General features: G+C 48.7%; 3 protein-coding genes across 4 annotated transcripts; 1 reads left to right on the top strand and 2 right to left on the bottom strand.

Annotated features, from left to right (window-relative positions):
* Positions 1 to 289: 289 nt before the first annotated feature.
* Positions 290 to 4,917, bottom strand: LOC135823159 (universal stress protein Sll1654-like). The gene is made up of 4 exons (XM_065336001.1): positions 4,363 to 4,917; positions 3,280 to 3,375; positions 1,628 to 1,728; positions 290 to 1,128 (listed from the first exon to the last, which is right to left on the bottom strand). The coding sequence occupies exons 1-4, from the start codon at positions 4,709 to 4,711 to the stop codon at positions 913 to 915; spliced, it is 762 nt and encodes a 253-aa protein (XP_065192073.1). The 5' UTR covers positions 4,712 to 4,917; the 3' UTR covers positions 290 to 912.
* Positions 4,918 to 5,504: 587 nt separating this feature from the next.
* On the top strand, positions 5,505 to 7,459 carry LOC135823158 (dnaJ homolog subfamily B member 11-like). The gene has a single exon (XM_065336000.1). It carries the CDS (start codon positions 5,815 to 5,817, stop codon positions 6,895 to 6,897), a length of 1,083 nt encoding a protein of 360 aa, XP_065192072.1. The 5' UTR covers positions 5,505 to 5,814; the 3' UTR covers positions 6,898 to 7,459.
* A 1,188-nt stretch (positions 7,460 to 8,647) lies between these two features.
* On the bottom strand, positions 8,648 to 19,414 carry LOC135823160 (cytochrome P450 26A1-like). 2 transcript variants are annotated; one of them, XM_065336002.1, is made up of 12 exons: positions 18,797 to 19,414; positions 17,580 to 17,657; positions 16,875 to 16,959; positions 15,966 to 16,001; positions 15,185 to 15,321; positions 14,830 to 14,903; positions 14,380 to 14,429; positions 13,830 to 13,968; positions 12,264 to 12,374; positions 11,191 to 11,318; positions 10,220 to 10,307; positions 8,648 to 9,921 (listed from the first exon to the last, which is right to left on the bottom strand). In XM_065336002.1, the coding sequence occupies exons 1-12, from the start codon at positions 19,146 to 19,148 to the stop codon at positions 9,796 to 9,798; spliced, it is 1,404 nt and encodes a 467-aa protein (XP_065192074.1). In that variant the 5' UTR covers positions 19,149 to 19,414; the 3' UTR covers positions 8,648 to 9,795. The 2 variants fall into 2 exon arrangements, with proteins under 2 accessions (XP_065192074.1, XP_065192075.1); XM_065336003.1 differs by lacking the exons at positions 16,875 to 16,959; positions 17,580 to 17,657; positions 18,797 to 19,414 and adding an exon at positions 16,306 to 16,679.
* Positions 19,415 to 20,278: the final 864 nt, after the last annotated feature.

The following is a 20,278-nucleotide window of genomic DNA, read 5'->3' on the forward strand; positions in this document are numbered from 1 at the left end:
AAGAGGCTAATAACCAACCGCTTCAGAATAATCGGTGACTCTTCAGAAAGTGAATCCATGGCAATTCATTTCGAATCGACTCCAATGCCCCCTTGGCTTTCATTTTCACGAGTTTGTTGAAATCGTTTACAACACCCTTCCTACCTATTAGAATAGATCAAATGATAAGTCATATTTTAACCTCTTCTGACAGCAATTGGTTCCCACTTTGACCATGCAATTTTAAACAACTTCACCATGCAAAGCCTAGATTGTTAGCAGACCTAGCTGCATTTTATGCCACACTCAGTGATGGATATCATGAATTATTATTCAATATAAATAAAATAATGTAATGGTGGAACGGTTTGAACAAGATGGTTAGAATACGCACGCCAAAAGAATCGTACTATCGAAGAATTCAGCCTCGCTGTAGTGGTAGTACAGTGACAATCACTCTTCACAGCTGCCGCCTAGCTTTCCACGTTGTATGCCATGGGCTGTGGGCAACGAATACTTGATCCAGAATGGTGATTAATTATATACATGTACATGTACTTGCATGATCATACTCAATACAAGTAGTCTTAAAATTCAGTATAAAAATCGATATCTCTCAGTAAATTCCCAGTGATTGTATTGCAAGCTGCGGTGTCGGGAGCTAACACCTTTCCTATTGATTGCCATCAATGTTTTCTTGGCCGATGTGAAGACAAGCCCGGCCCACGCTTTGTGAATGGGTGTACACCGCATGCACAATTTAATTAAGGTGGTCTCCTACTATAGTGCAGTGTCGAACACAATGTCCTGTACTTCCTACAGCCGGCGGCCACCAGAACGTCCTGACCAGTGTGGCTATGGACATGGCCATATCCACACGTCATCTGAACAGAATGCGTCAGAAACGTTACCAGCACGTGCGAGGCCGGACAGCTAATGGCGTTCGCGTCGCTTGAGGGGATGCGGCACCACCATGACGGGTATGCTGGTGTGGTTGATCGTGAACGTCGACACGCTACCGAGCACCGTGCGTCGTAGCAGGCTGCGGCCGCGGCAGCCCAGTACCATGAAGTCCGCGGCGCGCTCCTCTGCCACCTTGCACAGCATTTCACCCGGTACGCCGCTACGAATCACTGTCTGATAGTTAACCTGCACACGCATGCACCGTACATCGCACAAACCATCTCGTCAATGCGGCGTTGATTTTTTAATGCTACGTCCTATAATAAGGAATACTGCTTATGGATAAAAAGAAAGGACAAAATGTTACGAGTTAGGACTAACTGTCCACCAAGCAAGTGCACATCTAGCCAGTGAAATCCGCACAGCACTGACACTGCAGCCACTAGACTGCGAACGTGGTGCTTCTTTTCTTCTTCACAGGGCCGGGGCTAATTACATTGACCTGCACTGTATTGTAGTTCATCTGCTGTGCGCAACTCCCGGTACTATGGTTACTCGAGACCAGATCTACAGAACCTGTAGATATTGCAACAGGAAAGTATCGACATGATAATAGACCACCGCTGGTAAGGAGATGTGTCAATATGAGACACATCCGTGTGCCTGCATGGCAGATCTGGTGACTGTTGGGAGCAGTTCAAGCTATCGCACTCACTACACTGGAGGGCCCACGGCTAACACTGACCTTGTGTGACATGCAAGCGGCTTCGTATTGCGACATCAGCTTCTCTGCCGCCGCTGTGCTCTCCTTGATCTTGGCTTGCCAAACATCAGATGGAATGGATACTGTCACAGACAAGCACACACACACATTATACAGTAAAACCTGGTTTAATTAAGCAACCACCCCACGGTGCAAGCAAAAGCGGTCGCTAAAGCCAGGTGGTCTTTAGAACCAGGTCCCACAGTGTCTGTGTAGAACTGTCCGTGCATGGAAAAACGGTCGTTAAGAGCAGGTGGTCGCTAAAACCAGAGGTCGCTTACACTAGGTTTTACTGTACACACGCTCAAGCACGCACGTCACAGCACCTAACGGTATGCAAAGTGGGGGTCTGTGGGAGATGCTCAGTGAGTGAACTCGGCTGTCACGAAACTGGAGATCAGCCTACATCTTATGCGTAGATGTCAATCCATGTTGACATTGATGTATAATCAAGATAACTGCAGTAAAACCTGGTTTAAGCGACCACCCCACGGTGCAAGCAAAGGTGGTCTTTGGAACCAGGTCCCATACATTCGTGGCATATCAGATTGTGTACATACATGTGCCTGATTGTATGTCCATGTACTCATATTATATTGACAGGTGTGCAACATAAAAGTAGAACACTTCGGTGCAGCCTGCAAAGCACGCCTCACTCAAGTGCATGCGGCGCATCCTGCTCTGTCACTTGTCAAGTTGTCACTTCTGCAGACTGCATGCACTAGGTTCAGAGCGCACTTCCACCCTTTTGCAGTCAACCCTGCCAGCCAAGATGGCACTTTTGGTTAGTTTTGGTCGCTGTGTGTTAGTCCAATATGGCACTTGGTACACTAAAAGTCAGTGGCTGGTCGCGTAAGGCAGGTGGTCGCCGTATCCGGTGCAGTTTCTGTGTAGAACACTGTCCGTGCATGGAAAACGGCCGTCAAAAGCAGGCAGGTGGTCGTTAAAACCAGAGGTTGCTTACGCCACGTTTTACTGTATGAGAATTCTCAGGGATACTTCAATAGAACTCCTCTTATCCGGGCGGGTTGGGACCAGGTAAATTCGAATTACCAGCAGCTCAGAACTTGACTTGCATACTGGGTGCATGCAAGTAACCAATTTTTCATGCTAATCACTATTTTCAGGGCCGTTTTCGTTGAGAACTGAGCCCAGGACTCAAGAGCTGTCAGAAAGGTGTCCGGTAGACCGTGAGCAAGAGTACATAACCCCCCAGAGTGTGCAACGCCTGTCCAGCTCTGCATAGGGTCTTGGTCGAGCGGAATCGGATCTTTGCGCCATAATACCGTACACATCTGAGGGGAACCCGGGGAGTCGCGGGTACTCTCGGATCAAAAACAATGGTGCCCTGCCTCGAGACCAGCCTTGCGCTGGTGTGGAGTGTACACAGGACATCAGAAGATCCGATTCCGCTCGACCAAGACCCTATGCAGAGCTGGATCAGCGTTGCACACTCTGGGGGGTTATTTACTCTTGCCGTGAGACGTCCCCGGATAACTCCCTGATTCGAATAGGGGCCTCCGGACGAGGGGAGGTTGACTGTGTCAAGTTGACCATGACAGCATAGTGAGCAACAATCCGCCAACCAACAATATCGTCAATAAGCAGCTTAGCTACATGATTGTATAACCTACATCCTGATTTGAGGCTGAGGATGGGTAGTGATGGTGTTTCAAAGATGTGCACCAGCAGCAGTTGATCGCCGTCCTTCCTCAGTTCATCCAGATACCCTGTGCAGAACAGTATCATTGCCGGGTCATATGTTTACTTGTAGGCAGACCATCAAAATGCCCGTATTGCATCACTGATACGTACCATGTACCGTGTACCATGTATACGCCCGTCGCAAGAGAAGCACGCAAATCTGCAGACCCACAGATTTTCTCTTATAGCAACGATAGCGGACAAGATCTGAATGAGACAGATCAAGACTAGCGCCAGATAACTGTCCTTTGATACGTACCATTGCATACATAAGTGAACAGCAAGCCGGGACAGCGAAGGACAGCAGTGTACAGTGACAAGTCCGCCGCCAACAACCCATTGGTCTGGAGTACATGTGTGTATACGGGGCTTAGATCATCCTCTGCCTAAATCTGTCACGGTTTGCGATTGGTCCAGCCAAAGTTGGGACGGTGCCATGACAGCAAACACGAAATGAATGGCACGTATTATGATAAATAAACATTCCTGGCTGAAAAATGCTCTGGTCATGGAGTGTGAGTTAGTACAGTTGAAACATGTCCCATGGCCCAGCCAATTCAGCACATTGGCCAATGAACCTGAGCATCATGCTATATGCAGTGCATCACGGTGGTGTGTATATGTGTGTGTGTGTGTGTGTGTGTGTGTGTGTGTGTGTGTGTGTGTGAGTGTGTGTGTTCGCGTGCCTGAGCGCATGTATGTGGGTGCTTATGTGGGTGGTGTGTCGTACAGCAGGGACAAACGCGATCAATCCATAACAGCTTCGATAAGACTTACAATGAAACGCAGTCCTGCACTCTTCACTGCCATCTAAACCCAGCACAATGGAGCGATCTGGACGAATCAGCGACCAGGCACCGCTCAACGTTCGCGGTCGCGCGCGTGTGTGTGTGTGTGTGTGTGTGTGTGTGTGTTCGCGTGCCTGAGCGCATGTGTGTGGGTGCTTATGTGGGTGGTGTGTCGTACAGCAGGGACAAACGCGATCAATCCATAACAGCTTCGATAAGACTTACAATGAAACGCAGTCCTGCACTCTTCGCTGCCATCTAAACCCAGCACAATGGAGCGATCTGGACGAATCAGCGACCCGGCACCGCTCAACGTTCGCGGTCGCAGTTGAGATTCGGACAGTGCGCTCGAGCTGCGCTGACGGCCCTCGGCATTTGATCCCGTTCTCGCCCTGGAAGCGCTCGGCGAACCAGACTGTGTGTCCGCCAGTAGCTCACCTAAACTCTGAACAGCTGTTTGGTCACTGTTTTCTTCTGCGAGCTTCTGAAGCTCCAGCAGCTCGCCCAGGCTTCTGACGGAGAGCTGCTCACGATCCACCGCTTCCACTTTGAACCTCGATCCGTCTGCCGCCATGGCTGCGCTCTTCTGGAAGAACCGCGGTGCACCGTTAGCTCTGACCTGCAAAACTGTGTTGCGATTTCGGCCAGGAAACCAAGCGATCAGTTTGTTTACTGATTCTTCGCACCATTTCTACTTCTTTGACAGCCGCACCTAGTGTACCTGTCTTGTCGCTCACCAACGTAGGTACGCAGCCAACACTGGCAACACCTAGGCGAATACAATGTGGCTTTACAATACAATCCATAATGACAGATCATACGACAGTCGACAGTGACTAGTGACGGACGGTATACGCGGTAGGTAAAACAAAAAGGTCCACTCTTTTGATCTTGGCATTCTTGCTTGGCACTGAAACAGGAGATCGAGAAGCTAAACACGTAACGATGTTCCTTTGCTTTGCTTTGGCCGTTCGGGTCACCATGGTCACGGTGACTCGTAATCGTATCGATCGAGTGACTCGATCGAGTGAACGAGGTCTGCTATACAGCCTAGCCTGCAAAATTAATACACCAGGGAGTCGTAAAATACGACTCCCTGATGTACACAGGTTACAGGATCCCTGTGGTTGAGACCAGGCCGCGGGGAGTGGTCACCATGGTCACTCCCTGGACTGGTTGATCGAGGAAGGGCTAGCCTTTACTTTTGGAGGGAGTAATATTAAAAAGCGGTAAAAAACTTTACTACTCCCAATTTTGTAAGGGAGCGTGAAGCATGGAAACTGAGGCCGAAATCAGCGAGCTCACTCTCCCCTTTCTGGTACTTTGCGCAGCCACACATCGGCTACATATACACGTGATCCTCTTCAACATCGAAAATGAAAGCTGATGTGTCTTTCGGGCTGCGGATGACCTGAGCATGAGCTGATGAGCATAAGCTGATGTGAAGACGAAAACTGGTGATGGCGAAGAAAATTACTGTCTTGTGAGAATTTGAGCTGCTGGGCTAGGAGTTTTGTATCTGCTGGAGTTCTAGGACCACCTGGTTCAGCTTCGAAGACTTCGAAGAGCGCCTTCGTAGTCAAGAAGCCACAGTCCCTGTGGATGTTGACGCTGTGAATTATTGTCAGTGAACTCAGGAAGTCTCGAAGCTGAAAATAATTGCTCATTGGCGACACCATGAAGGTCTCAGTCGCGTGGCGGTCCGCGCTCCTGCTTCTGTGCATGTGCGTGTGTGCACTGGCGGGGAAAGACTACTACAGTATCCTGGGCGTGAAGAGAACGGCCACGACAAAGGAGATCAAGCGGGCGTACCGCAAGCTGGCTCTCAAGTACCACCCTGATCACAACCAGGGCGACAAAACTGCTGAAAACAAATTCCAGGAGCTGGGCACAGCTTACGAAGCCCTGAGTGACGACGAAAAGCGTCAGATCTACGACAGAGAGGGAGAGGAAGGCCTGCAGAAGCGACAGAACCAGGGCGGCGGCGGCGACCCGTTCAGCAGCTTCTTCGGCGGCTTTGGGTTCGGTTTCCAGGGTAACCAGGGCAACGGCGAGCGACCGCGGGGCGCTGACGTCACCAGCATCATCGAGGTCACCTTGGAGGAAATCTACAACGGAGAGTTTGTGGAGGTTGTGCGCAACAAACCTGTGACGAAAGAGGCACCCGGCAAGCGGCGGTGCAACTGCCGCATGGAGATGAAGACGCAGATGATGGGCGGTGGCCAATTCCAGATGTTCCAGGAGGAAGTGTGCGACAAGTGTGCCAACAAGAAGTTCGTCACCGAGGAGCGGCGCCTGGAGATCGAGATCGAAGTCGGCGTACGGCACGATCACGTGTACAAGTTCAGCGGTGAGGGAGAGCCGCACATCGACGGAGACCCGGGCGACCTGCACTTCAAGATCCACGAGCTGAAGCACCGCACGTTTGAGCGGCGCGGCGACGACCTGTACACAAACATCACGATCACGCTGCAGGAGTCTCTCAGCGGCTTTCGCAGCGAGATCACTCACCTGGACGGGCACACGGTGGTCGTCGAGCGTAAGGCGGTCACGGCGTACGGCCTGGTAATCCGCAAGCCCGGCGAGGGCATGCCCCACCACGACGACAACAATCGACGCGGCGATCTGTACATAACCGTCGACGTGGACTTCCCCAAGATGGAGCTTTCTGACGAGCAGCGCGAGCTTATCTCCAGCATTCTGAACCAGAAGCCAAAAGGTGCTTTCTACAATGGCCTACAGCCCAATGGTAAAGCATAGGGCTTTGTTGTGAGTGAGTTCTGATCAATACTGATTCTGCTCAGCCATGCTACGTTTGAAGATGGTCTCGTGCCATCACCTCCCTTCCGTGAAGGAGTATCGATCCCGGAAGTTGTATCCTTGCGGTGGGGTTCTGCACTGCAGTGGAGACGCGTCCTTCCGTCGTCCCTCTTCTGCATGCACGCATACACAGGTCTGTGTGTGTGTCTCTCTAGCTTGCAGCCTGTCTTCGTCGGTGGACTGCTCGATCTGCTACTAAACTGAACTTGCTACTAGCTCCATTCAACATAATTATTATGATCCGTGCTGGTATTGCGGACTTGAGTACTGACTGATCTTTTGAGAGCTGCTCGCTGTAGTGAAACGTTCACAAAGCCATATTCTTTTATCGCTGCCTCTCTTTGCAAGAGTATTTATAACAAATTCCCCTTAGCGTAACCAAACCCTACTGGCTTCAGTGCATTTCGTGTGTACGCAGGTGTGTGTGTGTGTACGCAGGTGTACATGTATTTTGCATACAATCAAGAGTGTGAGCTCCTCTATGGGTGCTGTCCCGACAGAATTTCAAGTGGACGTCGTTTGTATGACGCAATGTGCGTTGTACGTGTGTTATCAGACGTATCTTGGACCTATGGAGGACAAAGCTCCATTTGATCCTGTACATGCTACAGTTGTGTAGTTCAATGAAACACCTGTGATGTGTTGACACCAGGGAGTAGTACAGTATCATTGCCATTGGTATTAAAATACTCCCTGGTTGACACCCCGTACAAATGTGTCGTGAAGCACTCGTGCGAGGAGCATTGCATCATGAAAATGGCATCCACTTTTAATTAATTCCTGAGGACCATGAGTCTAGGATCAAGGGATGGTAAGGAGACCACCTGTTCACAGGGACCGCATTTTCGAAGAAAAGTTCGTTTTTGATTTTCCTCCTTTCATCTCCCTCAAACTGACGAAGGATACTCCAAAGAGGAAACGCCCCATCAGCCAGCGGAGAGGGCTCAACACAATAATGTGGAGCACTATAGGCCTTATGCACATTGTACAGATGCACGAAATCCCGTATAATCTTGTAGAATCCCGTAGACCCGGTTGGGTGTTGAATGTGCAGGACCCTATTGTGTTTACTGCTATTTCCACTATGAAATGGGCCATGAAGGCATTTCATACGAAATCTTTTTCCGGCAGAGATCTAGCTAGTCGTTAGTTCAATCCCAAAGTGAAGAAGGCTTGAAAAGTGATCGTTTGCCATGAATTGTGAGGCTAAATGGGTCAAACGCGCATGCATAGCACACAATGAACACCCAACCGGGTATGTACACACCTACGGCCATAGTACAGAACTTCGTACATCTGTACAATGTGCATAAGGCCTATTGCACACAGAAGGCGCCAAGGGGGTTTACAGAGTACAGCAAAACCATTGACTAAAGACCACCGTGACTAGCGACCAGCCTGGTAGATCTACTACTGTTACTACAGACCACTTAGCCACATTCACTACGGTTGTGCGGTGCAAACCTATTGTAAGGACCACCTGCCACTAAAGACAGCATTCTCTGGCCCCAAGGGGTGGTCGTTAGTCACAGGTTTTACTGTATGTCGCAGCTCCGAGTTGCTTGCACAATGCAATCATCAAGCGACTTGTGATTGCATTGTGCAAGCAACTCGGAGTGGCAACATACTCATACTCGGTAAAGTGTAAACCTCCTTCGTGCTGTTTGTGTGTATCCAGGATACTCTGTAGTTTGTTCTTCTTCTGAAGTTTCATTGTATCCATTCTCGGTCTCGCAAAGGATACTAGTGAATTGGAGCCAGTCAAACGCGCGCCATGCGCCAAGACAGTACAGTTTTAAAAAAAAGGGCAGTATAAAGCGTAAATTTACGCAAATAATTGATTTGAAATGTGTACATGAATATAATAATTATACAACTGTCGTCATGACGATACGAGTAGAGCACAGCATGGCTGTGGTACTCCAGAACTGAAAATAGTGCAGCATTTTGTGCACCCAAAGGATAAGTCGGCGGGGGGCGGGGGACAGGCACATGCCAAAAACAAGAACAAACAAGTGGCATTCAAAGCAGGTTGCTAGACTGGCTCCCTTGACTGACTATTCACCAAGCGGATTGGCTAAGAACACACAGTGTACAGTGATGCGCGGGTGGAGTTTGCAAAACTATGACACTTGCTACCTTATTTTCAGAATGATACTTGTCGTACAGTACGTGGCGATATATTATTAAAATAAAAACAATAATAATCGGGAGTAAAAACGAATAAATAGAGTTAATGAAAGGCAGATGATACAAGGGCGAGGAAACGACCACGTCCAAGACCACCGTTAGTCAAGGAACAATACTCGCTTGTCATGTAACAAAAACGTTAAAAAACATCACACCACCCTGAGTAGCACGGTACTCAAGATAGAACTGCCTAGAATAGGCATGTGCAGCACACAGAAGTGCGTGATCTAACGACGTCCACGGGTGGTAAACGTGAAAGCACAGTTGCCACAGCAAGAAAGAACGGACGGACATTCAGCCTGCCGGCAACTGACTTCGAAAGGTACACCCGGAGCGGCATCTTGACTACGAACCCCTTCGGTGGTTGCTAGAACACGGCGCAAACCGCTATAAGCGCTACTCGTAGTTTCAGTTGAGCAGCAGTCGCTGCAGCGGCTGGGTCATGCATGGCCATAGTACACTACTAAGTTACACTGAGTGGAACCGCGGGGCAAGGCGGCCAGAACTTGCAACACGGAATTCAGCCTAACCGGGGGGCAAGGTGGCCATGCAGATCACACGTGCCCCTCCACTCGTCAGCAGGACTAAACACAGCGACGTACATTGTCTGGTTGGAGATGGGTAGATGGGTAGGGCGGACACTGCGGGCTAGCGTGGCGTGAATAACGCTACAACGTCGGTACTGGGTCGAGACACGGGCAGCCACTTGTACTGCAGTGACTGGCCGTCGGGTAGCTCCCAAGTCCAGTGCTCAGCGAGGGACCTGGCGCATTCCTATGCATGACAACAAAGCAACACAGAACACAGAGAAAGATGATGGAAGAACACAAGATGTGGTGATGGATGCAGAGAGACAAAACAGAAGACAAAGTTTAGAAGCACAAACACCGGCATATGAACACAAGCAGATAGCAGAGTCTACATACACACACAGCGGAACGATCCCAGCAAAGAGAATTTAAAAAGACGAAGATCACTTTGAACCGGGGAAGGTTCAGTTTATATCTTCTCATTCATGTGATTCATGTTACGTACAACGAAGCACAATGCTGATGGATGTGGTGAGACTGACCTTGAACAGAAGCTGAGCGAGAACTTTGCCAATGCACTCTCGTCCTCCACTGCCCAGAGTGAAGACACGATCCCGGTCATTGCGATTGCTACCAAAAGACAAACACAGCATAGCAGGAATGTTGTGACAATGACAGCAGGAGCAGGAGTGGCAGCACCAGCAGCACCCTGATCTACAACCATGGCTGAAGCCAGTTAGTGAAGGGGTGCCAGTTCTTTTTCTGCATATACACACAAGCCTGACAACCTGCCCTAATCTGGACACGTCCACCAACCACAGTGCTGGCCAAAGAAATCCAATCTCATGAATAAAATAGCGCTACGCAGCCCAAGCACTACAGACACTGGTCTGTGTACTCTAACACGGCGCGACTTTATTCATGAGGCTGGATTTCTTTGGCACTGCCACGTGGCGTGCAAGACAGTAGAGACGTACACACTCTTTGTTACTCTCAGCATGCGTATGGCTGATACAAGCACGTCAACCATCAATGTATTCGCTGCATTGCACTGAGTGCCGGGCAGTTCCCAATCATGGATGGGGTTTGGACCCGGGTGGGCCTGATAGGGTGAGTTTGAAAATACAGTGTTTAATACTCTGGCCGCACACGTATCCATAGTAGAAAGAGTACATAGCCCCAAGTATGTGTAACTCTGATCTTCCAGCTATGGGTGCTGTGCACGGCGCACTACCTTCATTACATTGTGAAATGATGCTCAAGCTGACTTGATTCGAAGTTCTTTTGGTCTACGGGCAACAATTTCACGCATAAAATGGTAGGTTCAAAGGCAGTGCCTGTATGCGACGCATCACACCTAACACCCTCCGCAGAAACCGCATTTAGAAGCGGGAAGCCGTGGCAGATCAATAATGATGCAACGAGCTAGCTGGTATCCCAGATCGTGGCTCTGCTCCTGTAGTGAAGCTGATCAGGGAGTCCCCCCTTGGCATGCACCGTCCTTGAGACTTACTCTTCTGCCCACCGCTGTGGAATGAACTCATCGGGAGATGCAAACACTGTCGGATCATGATTGGCAGCATGAGTGATGTACAAGACAGGCATGCCCTTCGGTATTGTGTGCCCTTGAATAGCATGCTCCTGGTGACAAAACAGTGGTCACGCACGCACGCACACACACACACACACACACAGAAATAAAATTAATAGTTAACAGAGAGGGGACGGGCAGAAATACGCAACATCGCAGGATGGCCTAACTGCAGTCGTGGCCAAAGAAATCGGATTTGTGTGAGCAGAAAGCAGCACCCCAAGGCTCATGCGGACCCTGCGGCCGTACGATGGGTCATTACGGTACGCTGCACTTTGTTTTTGGAACGTGCATGATGTAACGTTAATTGAAATGGACACTGCTTTTGACTCTCAGGCCAGATTGCTTTGGTCACCACTCTACACGTAAATGGGCTACCAACAACAAACCAACAGACCTAACTGTTATCATGCTCATGTTTCCAAACATTCAATAATCATATTATCATTACAGCCAAGGGTACTCTTAGGGCCGGGTTTCACTGCGGCTCCGCTGCTCGTCTTTCGCGGCTTGAAACGTCATCATTACCATAGTGACCGCGGCTCGAGCTGGAGCAGCGAGTCCGCGGCTCACCGCGAGCTTTTGCTACGATTCTTCACCAAAAACTGCGAGCCGCGGTCGCGACTCAACCTGTTTCCCGTACTTTGCATTGTTTTGTACGCCAGAACATGAGGATTTTTTTGATTTCGCGCGCAGGCAGGTGAAACGTCATCAAAAAGTGTGGAGCACGACCGCGGTACCGCGAATGGCGAGTGTCAGTGGAACCGCGCTGCTCCGCTGCATGCAGCCAAGTGCCGCGGAGCCGCAGTGGAACCCGGCCCTTACCAAGGAGACTCTCCCTAAAGCCCGAGAGTTGGTATCCTTGGTACAACCACCCCTAGAAAGTTCACAGTACGCTCCCAAGCAACACAACATCTGTGCAGAAGACTACCGGCAATGCAGTTGCAAGAGGTGGCACTCATCTCCAGCCATTGCATCAAACCAACACTACTCACTTGTTTAGTGATGCGGCGACTTCCGAGGAAAGGCGGCCACAGGCGAGACACCTCTAAGAGTGTGTCGTCGAGAAAGCTGTCATCATCCACACACTTTTGCAGGATATCTCTCTGCAAGACAACACACATGAACAACCAACAGCAACCAACAAGAACAGCAGCAGCAGTAGCAGCAACACGTACAGCAAAACAACCAGAATGAAGCAGCATACAAAAGACATAAGCTTCGCCGCTCTCACACAAATTATCTTCTGATACACCTGAGACTAAAGCCTGGTTCGTACTTCATTTTGCGTATGGGACACGCGTCGCATTGCGACCAAGTTGACGTGAGCTCAACTTATTTGGCCCATAGGGCTTGAAAGTGATGACGTCAAAACGGCCAGGGAGTAAGGTGTGACTTTGCTATTGCCTAAGTATGTGGGTGCATAGCAACCCACTCATGTCGCATGCAGGTGTGACTTTTATTTCGCCACCAGTTGTAACCCCGCCCCCAGTAGCCAAATCAGTCAGTTTCACTGGTTACATCACCTTGCTGAGAGTAAGACGGCTTGAAATGTGCTTGGATCCATACAAAAACTGGATCCAAGTGGATCCAATTTTTGAATTTTTGAAATTGTTGCTATGCTGTGACGTAGCACTTTCAAGCCCTATTGCGCGATGATTTTCCCATATGCGAAATGAAGTATGAATCGGCCTTAAGGCAACAAAGCGGGGGCCTATTATATTCTAATAGAACTGCCACCGAAGACGCTGGAGTACAAAGCGCAACCTATATTCAATGAAAAGTTGGACCTCTCAAGGTGGTATTGATGAGTCTACGTATAGAGGTTACATGACTGCATCATCATTGGAGATGCTTTGTATGGAGTGGCAAAACGACAGCGCAGTGGTGTGCTAGTGCTGGTCTGCACTACACGACTCGCACTGTTTGTATAGTCTGCCACTTTAATATACAGAACTAGCCCTGGCTCCATACAATGCATTTACGATGACCTGATGTGCATAACCGCTGCAGCAATCTTGACTCTTCTTGAGCCTGAAATAGTGCATGCAAATCGAGTGTAATACTCCAGCAAATACAGCAAAATACTTTGGGCTCTGTCTCAGTGGACACTTCTCAAAGACGAACAACATAGCCACAGTCAAGAAGATGTCTTTTGATCTCATTCGCTTTCACTCAAGCAGTAAGGGCGCGTTCAGACTACCGTGAACCCCATCAAACCGTGAATGCCGATAAACCGTGAAGGACATTCACACTACCGATAACAAACTAACGTTACCGTGAAGTTTTCAGCTCTCACCGCGGCACTGACAAGGGATTTTCCCTTTTTTCCCAGCGCGCATGCAGCCTGAGAACTTTTTTACTGCCGGTAAAAGTTACTGCCGCAGCAGCCGCGGCAGTAAAACTTTCCCACCGGTAACGTGCCAGTAACGTCACGTGATCAATTCACCTTGGCGACTTTCCCAATCGGTCACTTTTTATCGGTAGTCTGAACGTGCCCTAACGGAGTCTGCAATCTGCACACTGAAGACAAGTTCAAAACACAGAAATGGTGGTCTTACTCGTGCCGCTGTCTCCAGGCAGAACGACGTTAGCAGAGAACCAAATGCTTTGGGTATCAGTGCCGATATGAAGACGAGGACGTGGCGTGCTGCTTCGTCAATGTCCTGGAATCCCGAGAAGTCATCACTGCCTGATATCCTGAATGAAAAGGAGATGAAGAGATTGAGCGAGAGAGAGAGGGGCTCAAAACAGATCAGAGCACTTGACTTCCCAGAGATTTGCACGTATTAATGGTCCAGACACACAGTAAAAACTAAATCTATGCACCTAGCAGCAAGTATTTTATTTTGTAATGCATCGTCATGATGATACCACCAGCAGCACTTCTCAGCAAGAACAAATCAACACCAGAGTGACTGGGACACATAATCATAGGTCAGTGATGGGGAACATTACCATCAACACGGGTAAGACTAAATCAAGGCGAGCTGCATTTCAGGGTAACACCACTTTGTGTACAATCCAACACGAGAAAATTAATGTTGCGCAACGTGACAGCTACGACTGCCGTATTGGCAGAGAACATGATGATGAGCACTAGGTACGTACTTCAGTTTACCCGCCTCAATCCGATCATGGATGAACTTGAGCAGCTCGGTCTGGAGAAAAGTGGTCAATGTCAGGACAAAGAAAAGAGAGACAGAGACAGAGTCAAACCTCTAGTTAAAAGAATCAAAGGTCATCCTGCACTCGAAGTGTTAGCATCCCAGAAGTATGCAGCAATAAAACACGGGATACTCAAGCCTTCATCCTTGAAGGGTGGTGGTGTTCCTACGGACGCGGAAAACTCGGCCTTTAGCCGAGTCTGACGCGAACCGTGATTTTTTTACTCAAGCGTTTTACCGCCACATGGCCCGGGGTTCACAAAACAATATTGTGCGATGTGATGAGCAGTGCAGCAGCTTGAGAACCAGTAACATGTGTGCAGTGTGTAGATAAGCATGCAGAACAAATAACACATTCTTTCTGCCCAGCAGCACACAAATGTCCAGTACGTACTTTAGCATCGATGCTCTGCGCATAGCCCGACCCAAGAAACGACGGCACAAACTTGAGAGGGACGGAGACGAAGCCTAAAAGGGGGATGGGCGCACAGTGAAAAGACACACATGCACGTGCACACACACATACACACACGGGATTGCTGATGCACTAAATCCAACCGACGTAAAAAAAGATGACTGCAATTCCAATGAAATCTAGATGAAATCGTCAGATTTCTGCCACAATCAATGTTACAAGCAGCATTGCTATATGACAAACACCTATTCCTGTAAGCACTGCCTGATGTCTATGCGCATGTGCAAATTGAAATTCCGAGACTGCCAATAAATTGGTGCATGATCACACTCACCATGCCAGTGACTTTTTCCAAGCTCTATCACGTGATCAACCAACGACTCGATCTCCTCCAGATCCATGCCGAGGAAGAGAGCGAGCGAGAGCTCTGTCGACAGCCGCTTGAACAGCTCATATAATACAATGGGAGAGCTGAAGAGGACAGGAAGCTCATCAAACGTACACTGAGAGCCCGTGACGATAATGACATGAATGTCACCATCTCTGTAAGAAGCAGCGCAGCTACATGTACATGCAGTCCATTATCGTATCCCCCGGGACTGCTGCCGTAGACCTATCCAACCAAGTAATTAGTTGCACGGTTGGTGTAAATTAAGATGCCCTTGATTTGAATGGGGCTATTGTATGCTGTGGTACTCATATTATCCTGTTGAATTCTGCTGAGCAATACCTGCGCAGCACAGAAATATGCTCTACGAAATGCCAAATACTGTATAGCAAGGAATTTTCGGACGGAATTTTTTACGAAATGCCAAATACTGTATAGCAGGCAATTTTCGGACGGAATTTTTTTCGGACGATTTCGTACACGGCCTCTTCTGTACTAAAATTAATTCCGTACTAAAATTTGATCCTGTGAAGTTATGTACACTATACATGCGTACAGCATGCACCACGGTACGAAAATAAAATCCGTACAAAAGGTCGAAATTCGGCTTTGTCCGAAAATATTTCCGTCCGATCTGCTATACAGTACTAGCAGATAGACCCATACCAACTCAACATACCAGTACTTGCAGGAATGTACACACAAAAAATGCAGCAAACTCACTTACCCAGGCGTAATTTTTGGAATGCAGTTATTAATTATCCTGTCAAGCAAGGCAAGAGGAGAGAGAGAGAGAGTGAGAGAGAGAGAGAGAGAGAGAGAGAGAGAGAGAGAGAGAGAGAGAGAGAGAGAGAGCAAGGAAGCACACAAACAAGTTTCGCTCACTACAGCAGCCGGTGCACATACAAACACTTTGTTTTGAAGCGGTATGGTGTTACAACAAATCAGCTGTGAGACAAGTATGATGGGGATGCAGGATAGGTGTTGTGTCATAGCAGCAAGTAGAGGTAATGGGCAGCATCCACAGCGCACTGCGCGTTAACACACACACATACACATACACACACCTTCCTTCCTTCCTTCCTTCCTTCTTCCACTGCCATGACTGGCTATGTAGCCCCATACGGGGCAGACCAGGAGACGTGTTGTCCACCGGGCGGGGAACGCCATACTCAGCGCGCGCGGGCCGCGCGAACAGCGTTACACTTGTGCCTCGCAATATCCTGCAGCCGACGAAAACTGCGCGCACAAGTGCCACAGATGAGGGGCTTCCCCACAGGCTCCATGCGGGACTGGACAATAGCGTCGACAGCATCACGGCAGGTGACCCGCCATCCCTGTCGATCTTGGACGATGTCACCAAGCTGCTCCAGAGGAACGCCAACAGCCATCAAGTCGCACTTCGCGGAGTCCTTCCAGCGCTTACGGGGTCCATGCGGTGGACGTTTGGAGGGTAATGCGCCGTACAGCAGCTGACGAGGGATCCGATCTGGCATGCGGGACACGTGGCCAAGCCATCGAAGTCAAGTCCGCATACACACACACACACACACACACACACACACACACACACACACACACACACACACACACACACACACACACACACACACTGTGATTATCACTACATGCTTACTGTTTGAGTGTTGGCATGCACTTCTCGACAGACTCCCGCGTGAAGAAGGGCTGAATTGCTGTTCTTAAACGCACCAGTTCATCCCCTACAAGGTAGGAAGAGATTTCGAGTAAGAGTAAGGGAGAGAGAGAGAGAGAGAGAGAGAGAGAGAGAGAGAGAGAGAGAGAGATGGAGAGATAGATAGAGAGAGAGAGAGAGAGAGAGAGAGATAGATAGACAGAGAGCCAGGGAAAAAGAAAGGGAGAGAAGAAAAACAAGAAAAACGGCTCTTGCAGAATTGGGGACAGGGAAATGGCCGCACGCAAATAACAGGTGTTGTAAAACTATAGTGGTCCGTGGACATGTGTAACGCGGAAAGTTTCGAAAGAAACGATTAGAGATTTGAAGATACAGGTAGGGCACAGGATTGTGCCCACACCTCCAGGAGGTACACTGCCGAGGGTACATATACCGGTACATGTACTCGTATCCACAGACAGCGGTAGACCTCACAGTGTGGGTCCCTTGTTATCAAGCATACTGTAAAACATGTGATTTTCGGTGTAACTTTAATTTCGGTGATTTCGGTAGAGAAACCAGGCACTTAAATTTAAATTACACCTAAAGGCACTAGAGTATGCACTGTACATGTATGTGAAGGGAACGCTGGTTTTGATTTCCACTCTAAGTAAAGTATACAACAATGCGACAAGGCGCCATACGTACCATCTGCGAACAGAATGTTTTCACCGAAGATGTCCTTCATGTGATCGAGAAAACCGATGGAGTAGCAATCGTACCTCTCTGAGCAGACAACAACAACAACAACAACAAAAAGAACAAGCCATACTACATTGATACTAATTTTTACAATTGACGTAAAGTACGGAAATTCATTGTAGTGTGTACAGATGTACGGGGTGTCATGGACTTTGCGCCGCAACACCTAATGGCGGGGAAGGCAGGCATACATCCCATTTGAGCACATATGTCTGAGTACCGGCTTTTACTAATTCCGGTGTCATGTTTAGTTTGTATCTTCATCCATATTTGGCAAACGGTTTTGAAGTGGTTCAAGGCAGTTTTTGAACATGAGATTTTGACTGCAGGTGCTTCTAGACCTTTTGATTGCACTGATCTCAATGAGCTCAAAGAGTATTGCATCGAAACTCTTCAACTAACTTAACGTAAGTTCTGATAGGCCTGCGAGCTGGGTGTGTACGTGTGCTGGATATCTGCTGCAATGTGTAGCTAAAACAATCAGATACGACGCACCAGCGGTGTAGCTGGTCCCCTTTTAGGGGGGGGGGGGGGGGGGGGGATTGCACGGCCGCATATGTGTAAGATGGCTGGTGCGTGTCATTCATGGTCATTATGTGCATACTGAACCTAGGTCGAACTTTTTAGGAGGGGGGGGGGGGCACGTGCCCCATACGGGCTGCGTGCCTGCGCATGGAGCTAGAGATGCGTTTTCGTATGACGCTGATCTGCCCTGAAGCCGGTCTGGACCAGTACCGCCCTGTAGCCAGTCCGGGGGGGGGGGGGGGGCTGTGTGGTGAGTGCAATGAATGGACAGCATGATGATGTGCATGACATTGCCATTGTATATGTACTGCAGAGTACTATAGTATTGCTATAGGTTATGAAAATGATGTCATGGTGGCTCTCAACTGATGATGGACATGTAATCGCATAACCTCTATTGATTTATTGTACTGTAAATATACAAAATTTCGGCGCTGCAAAATTTCGGCACTTCACGATTTTTGAAATTTCGGCGGCGATTTATTTTCGGCGTGGAGTAGAGGGCATGGTATTGCGACAAATGCTTTGAAAAATTTCATCGGCGTTTTAATTTAGACGTTTTGGGTCGGTGCCGAATATAGCCGAAATTAAATAGCTGCCGAAAATTTGTATATTTACAGTATTGTGAAGTCACTTACCTTCAAGCATCTCCTTGACTGCATCGTTCGAGGCTACTACGACTGTACCTTTATTCATGATCCGCAATTTGAACACCGGTCCATACTGTCGGCATTTCTCCTGCACAAACTCTACCGGATTGCGTACGAAGTCCAGCGACTCGTCGCCCATAAAGGTCGTCCCGACAGCTCCGGGGACATCGTATTGTGACGGAGAGGGCGAACAAGTAGCATGGGGAATGCTGTCAGTACTTAAACTGGATTTTGCGCGACTTGGGGTGCCGGTACTGGGTGTGCCGTCGGAACTGGTTCTCACAACGCGGCCTCTCATCCAGGTTGATATGCCCATGAACATACCGGGAGTCGTATCCATATCAAAGTTTGTTGCTTGTACTTTTGGGAAGAGACAAGTGAGACGGTATTGATTGACCTCGTTTTCGCGCAGACCAAGGACCAAATAAATACAGCAGTCAGGCTGATGCAGACAGTTCCTTTCCGGCAATTCAGATCTTTATACAAGAAACACACTAGGAGTAGGAGAGATTGCACACGTCAAGCAAGGTGACTAACAAGAAAGGCTGGGAGATACGATCATTACAACACTTTTGTAGTAGTAGTGAGTAGTACTTGAACAAGCAGAAACGCACAAATCCAAAAAAAAAGTTTTTGGAGTACCGTAGCTTTCCACCAAACAAAGCTCAAGTCCAGCATGCATGCTACTTGCTAGATGCATGCATGCATGCACGTGCACAGCTGCAGTCACCATGCATGCAGCATGGTCACAGTACAGTGCAGTCGTGATGTAGAGTACTACATGTACTCAGTACATTGTACTGGCAAGTCAATCAAAAAACAAAACTGAAACACTCGATCACTACAAACAAGAGTACTCTTGCTACAAATATACTAGCTGGCAAGATCAAGTCCAGTCAACCCGGAACCCGGATATCCAGATGCATCGGTGAAACCTGGGCTTCTTGTAGTTGATGTACACACGTACACACGACGTATACAAAATAACGTACTACAACGCTACCGGTACTTCATGGTAGGAAACCATGGATTCAGCCAATCACTGAGTTTCAACCAGGTCCAGCCTCCAGGGAGTAGTTTTCAGTTTGAAATACTATACTCCCTGTACTGGTGTTACATACCAAGAGTACATAAACCTGGGGGGGGGGGGGGGTTATGTACTCTTGGTGTTACAGGTACTTGTCTTTGGGGGTCTGTTTCGAGTCGTGCGGTGACCATGGTAACTGAAGGTGGGTGCACCGGCCGCACTACAAAGGCAATTGCCTCGAATCGGATGCTTGCTTGTTGCCATGGCAGGGCCAAGGACGGTTGGCTCGGACGGCTAACGATTACGTAGTCTCACCGTGACAATGCTTTCGAACAGGGAGTAGTAAAATCCAGTGTATTTTACTACTCCCTGGTTTCGAATCAAAGGTGCCACCTCTCTACAAGGTGCCACCTCTCTACAATCGGAAGTTGGCAAGCGAAACG

This window comes from Sycon ciliatum, chromosome 8, assembly GCF_964019385.1.
Source record: "Sycon ciliatum chromosome 8, ocSycCili1.1, whole genome shotgun sequence".
Taxonomy (NCBI): Eukaryota; Metazoa; Porifera; class Calcarea; order Leucosolenida; family Sycettidae; genus Sycon; species Sycon ciliatum.

Excerpts from the sequence above, each read along its gene's own strand:
- LOC135823159 (XM_065336001.1), bottom strand. The coding sequence starts at position 4,711 with ATGGCGGCAGACGGATCGAGGTTCAAAGTGGAAGCGGTGGATCGTGAG. Across the intron at positions 3,376-4,362 it reads GTGCAGGACTGCGTTTCATT|GGTATCTGGATGAACTGAGG; the intron begins GTAAGTCTTATC and ends TGTTCTGCACAG. Across the intron at positions 1,729-3,279 it reads CCTCAGCCTCAAATCAGGAT|TATCCATTCCATCTGATGTT; the intron begins GTAGGTTATACA and ends TGTCTGTGACAG.
- LOC135823158 (XM_065336000.1), top strand. The coding sequence starts at position 5,815 with ATGAAGGTCTCAGTCGCGTGGCGGTCCGCGCTCCTGCTTCTGTGCATG.
- LOC135823160 (XM_065336002.1), bottom strand. The coding sequence starts at position 19,148 with ATGGATACGACTCCCGGTATGTTCATGGGCATATCAACCTGGATGAGA. Across the intron at positions 11,319-12,263 it reads GTCGCCGCATCACTAAACAA|GAGCATGCTATTCAAGGGCA; the intron begins GTGAGTAGTGTT and ends TTTTGTCACCAG. Across the intron at positions 10,308-11,190 it reads CCACAGCGGTGGGCAGAAGA|CAATCGCAATGACCGGGATC; the intron begins GTAAGTCTCAAG and ends GTCTTTTGGTAG.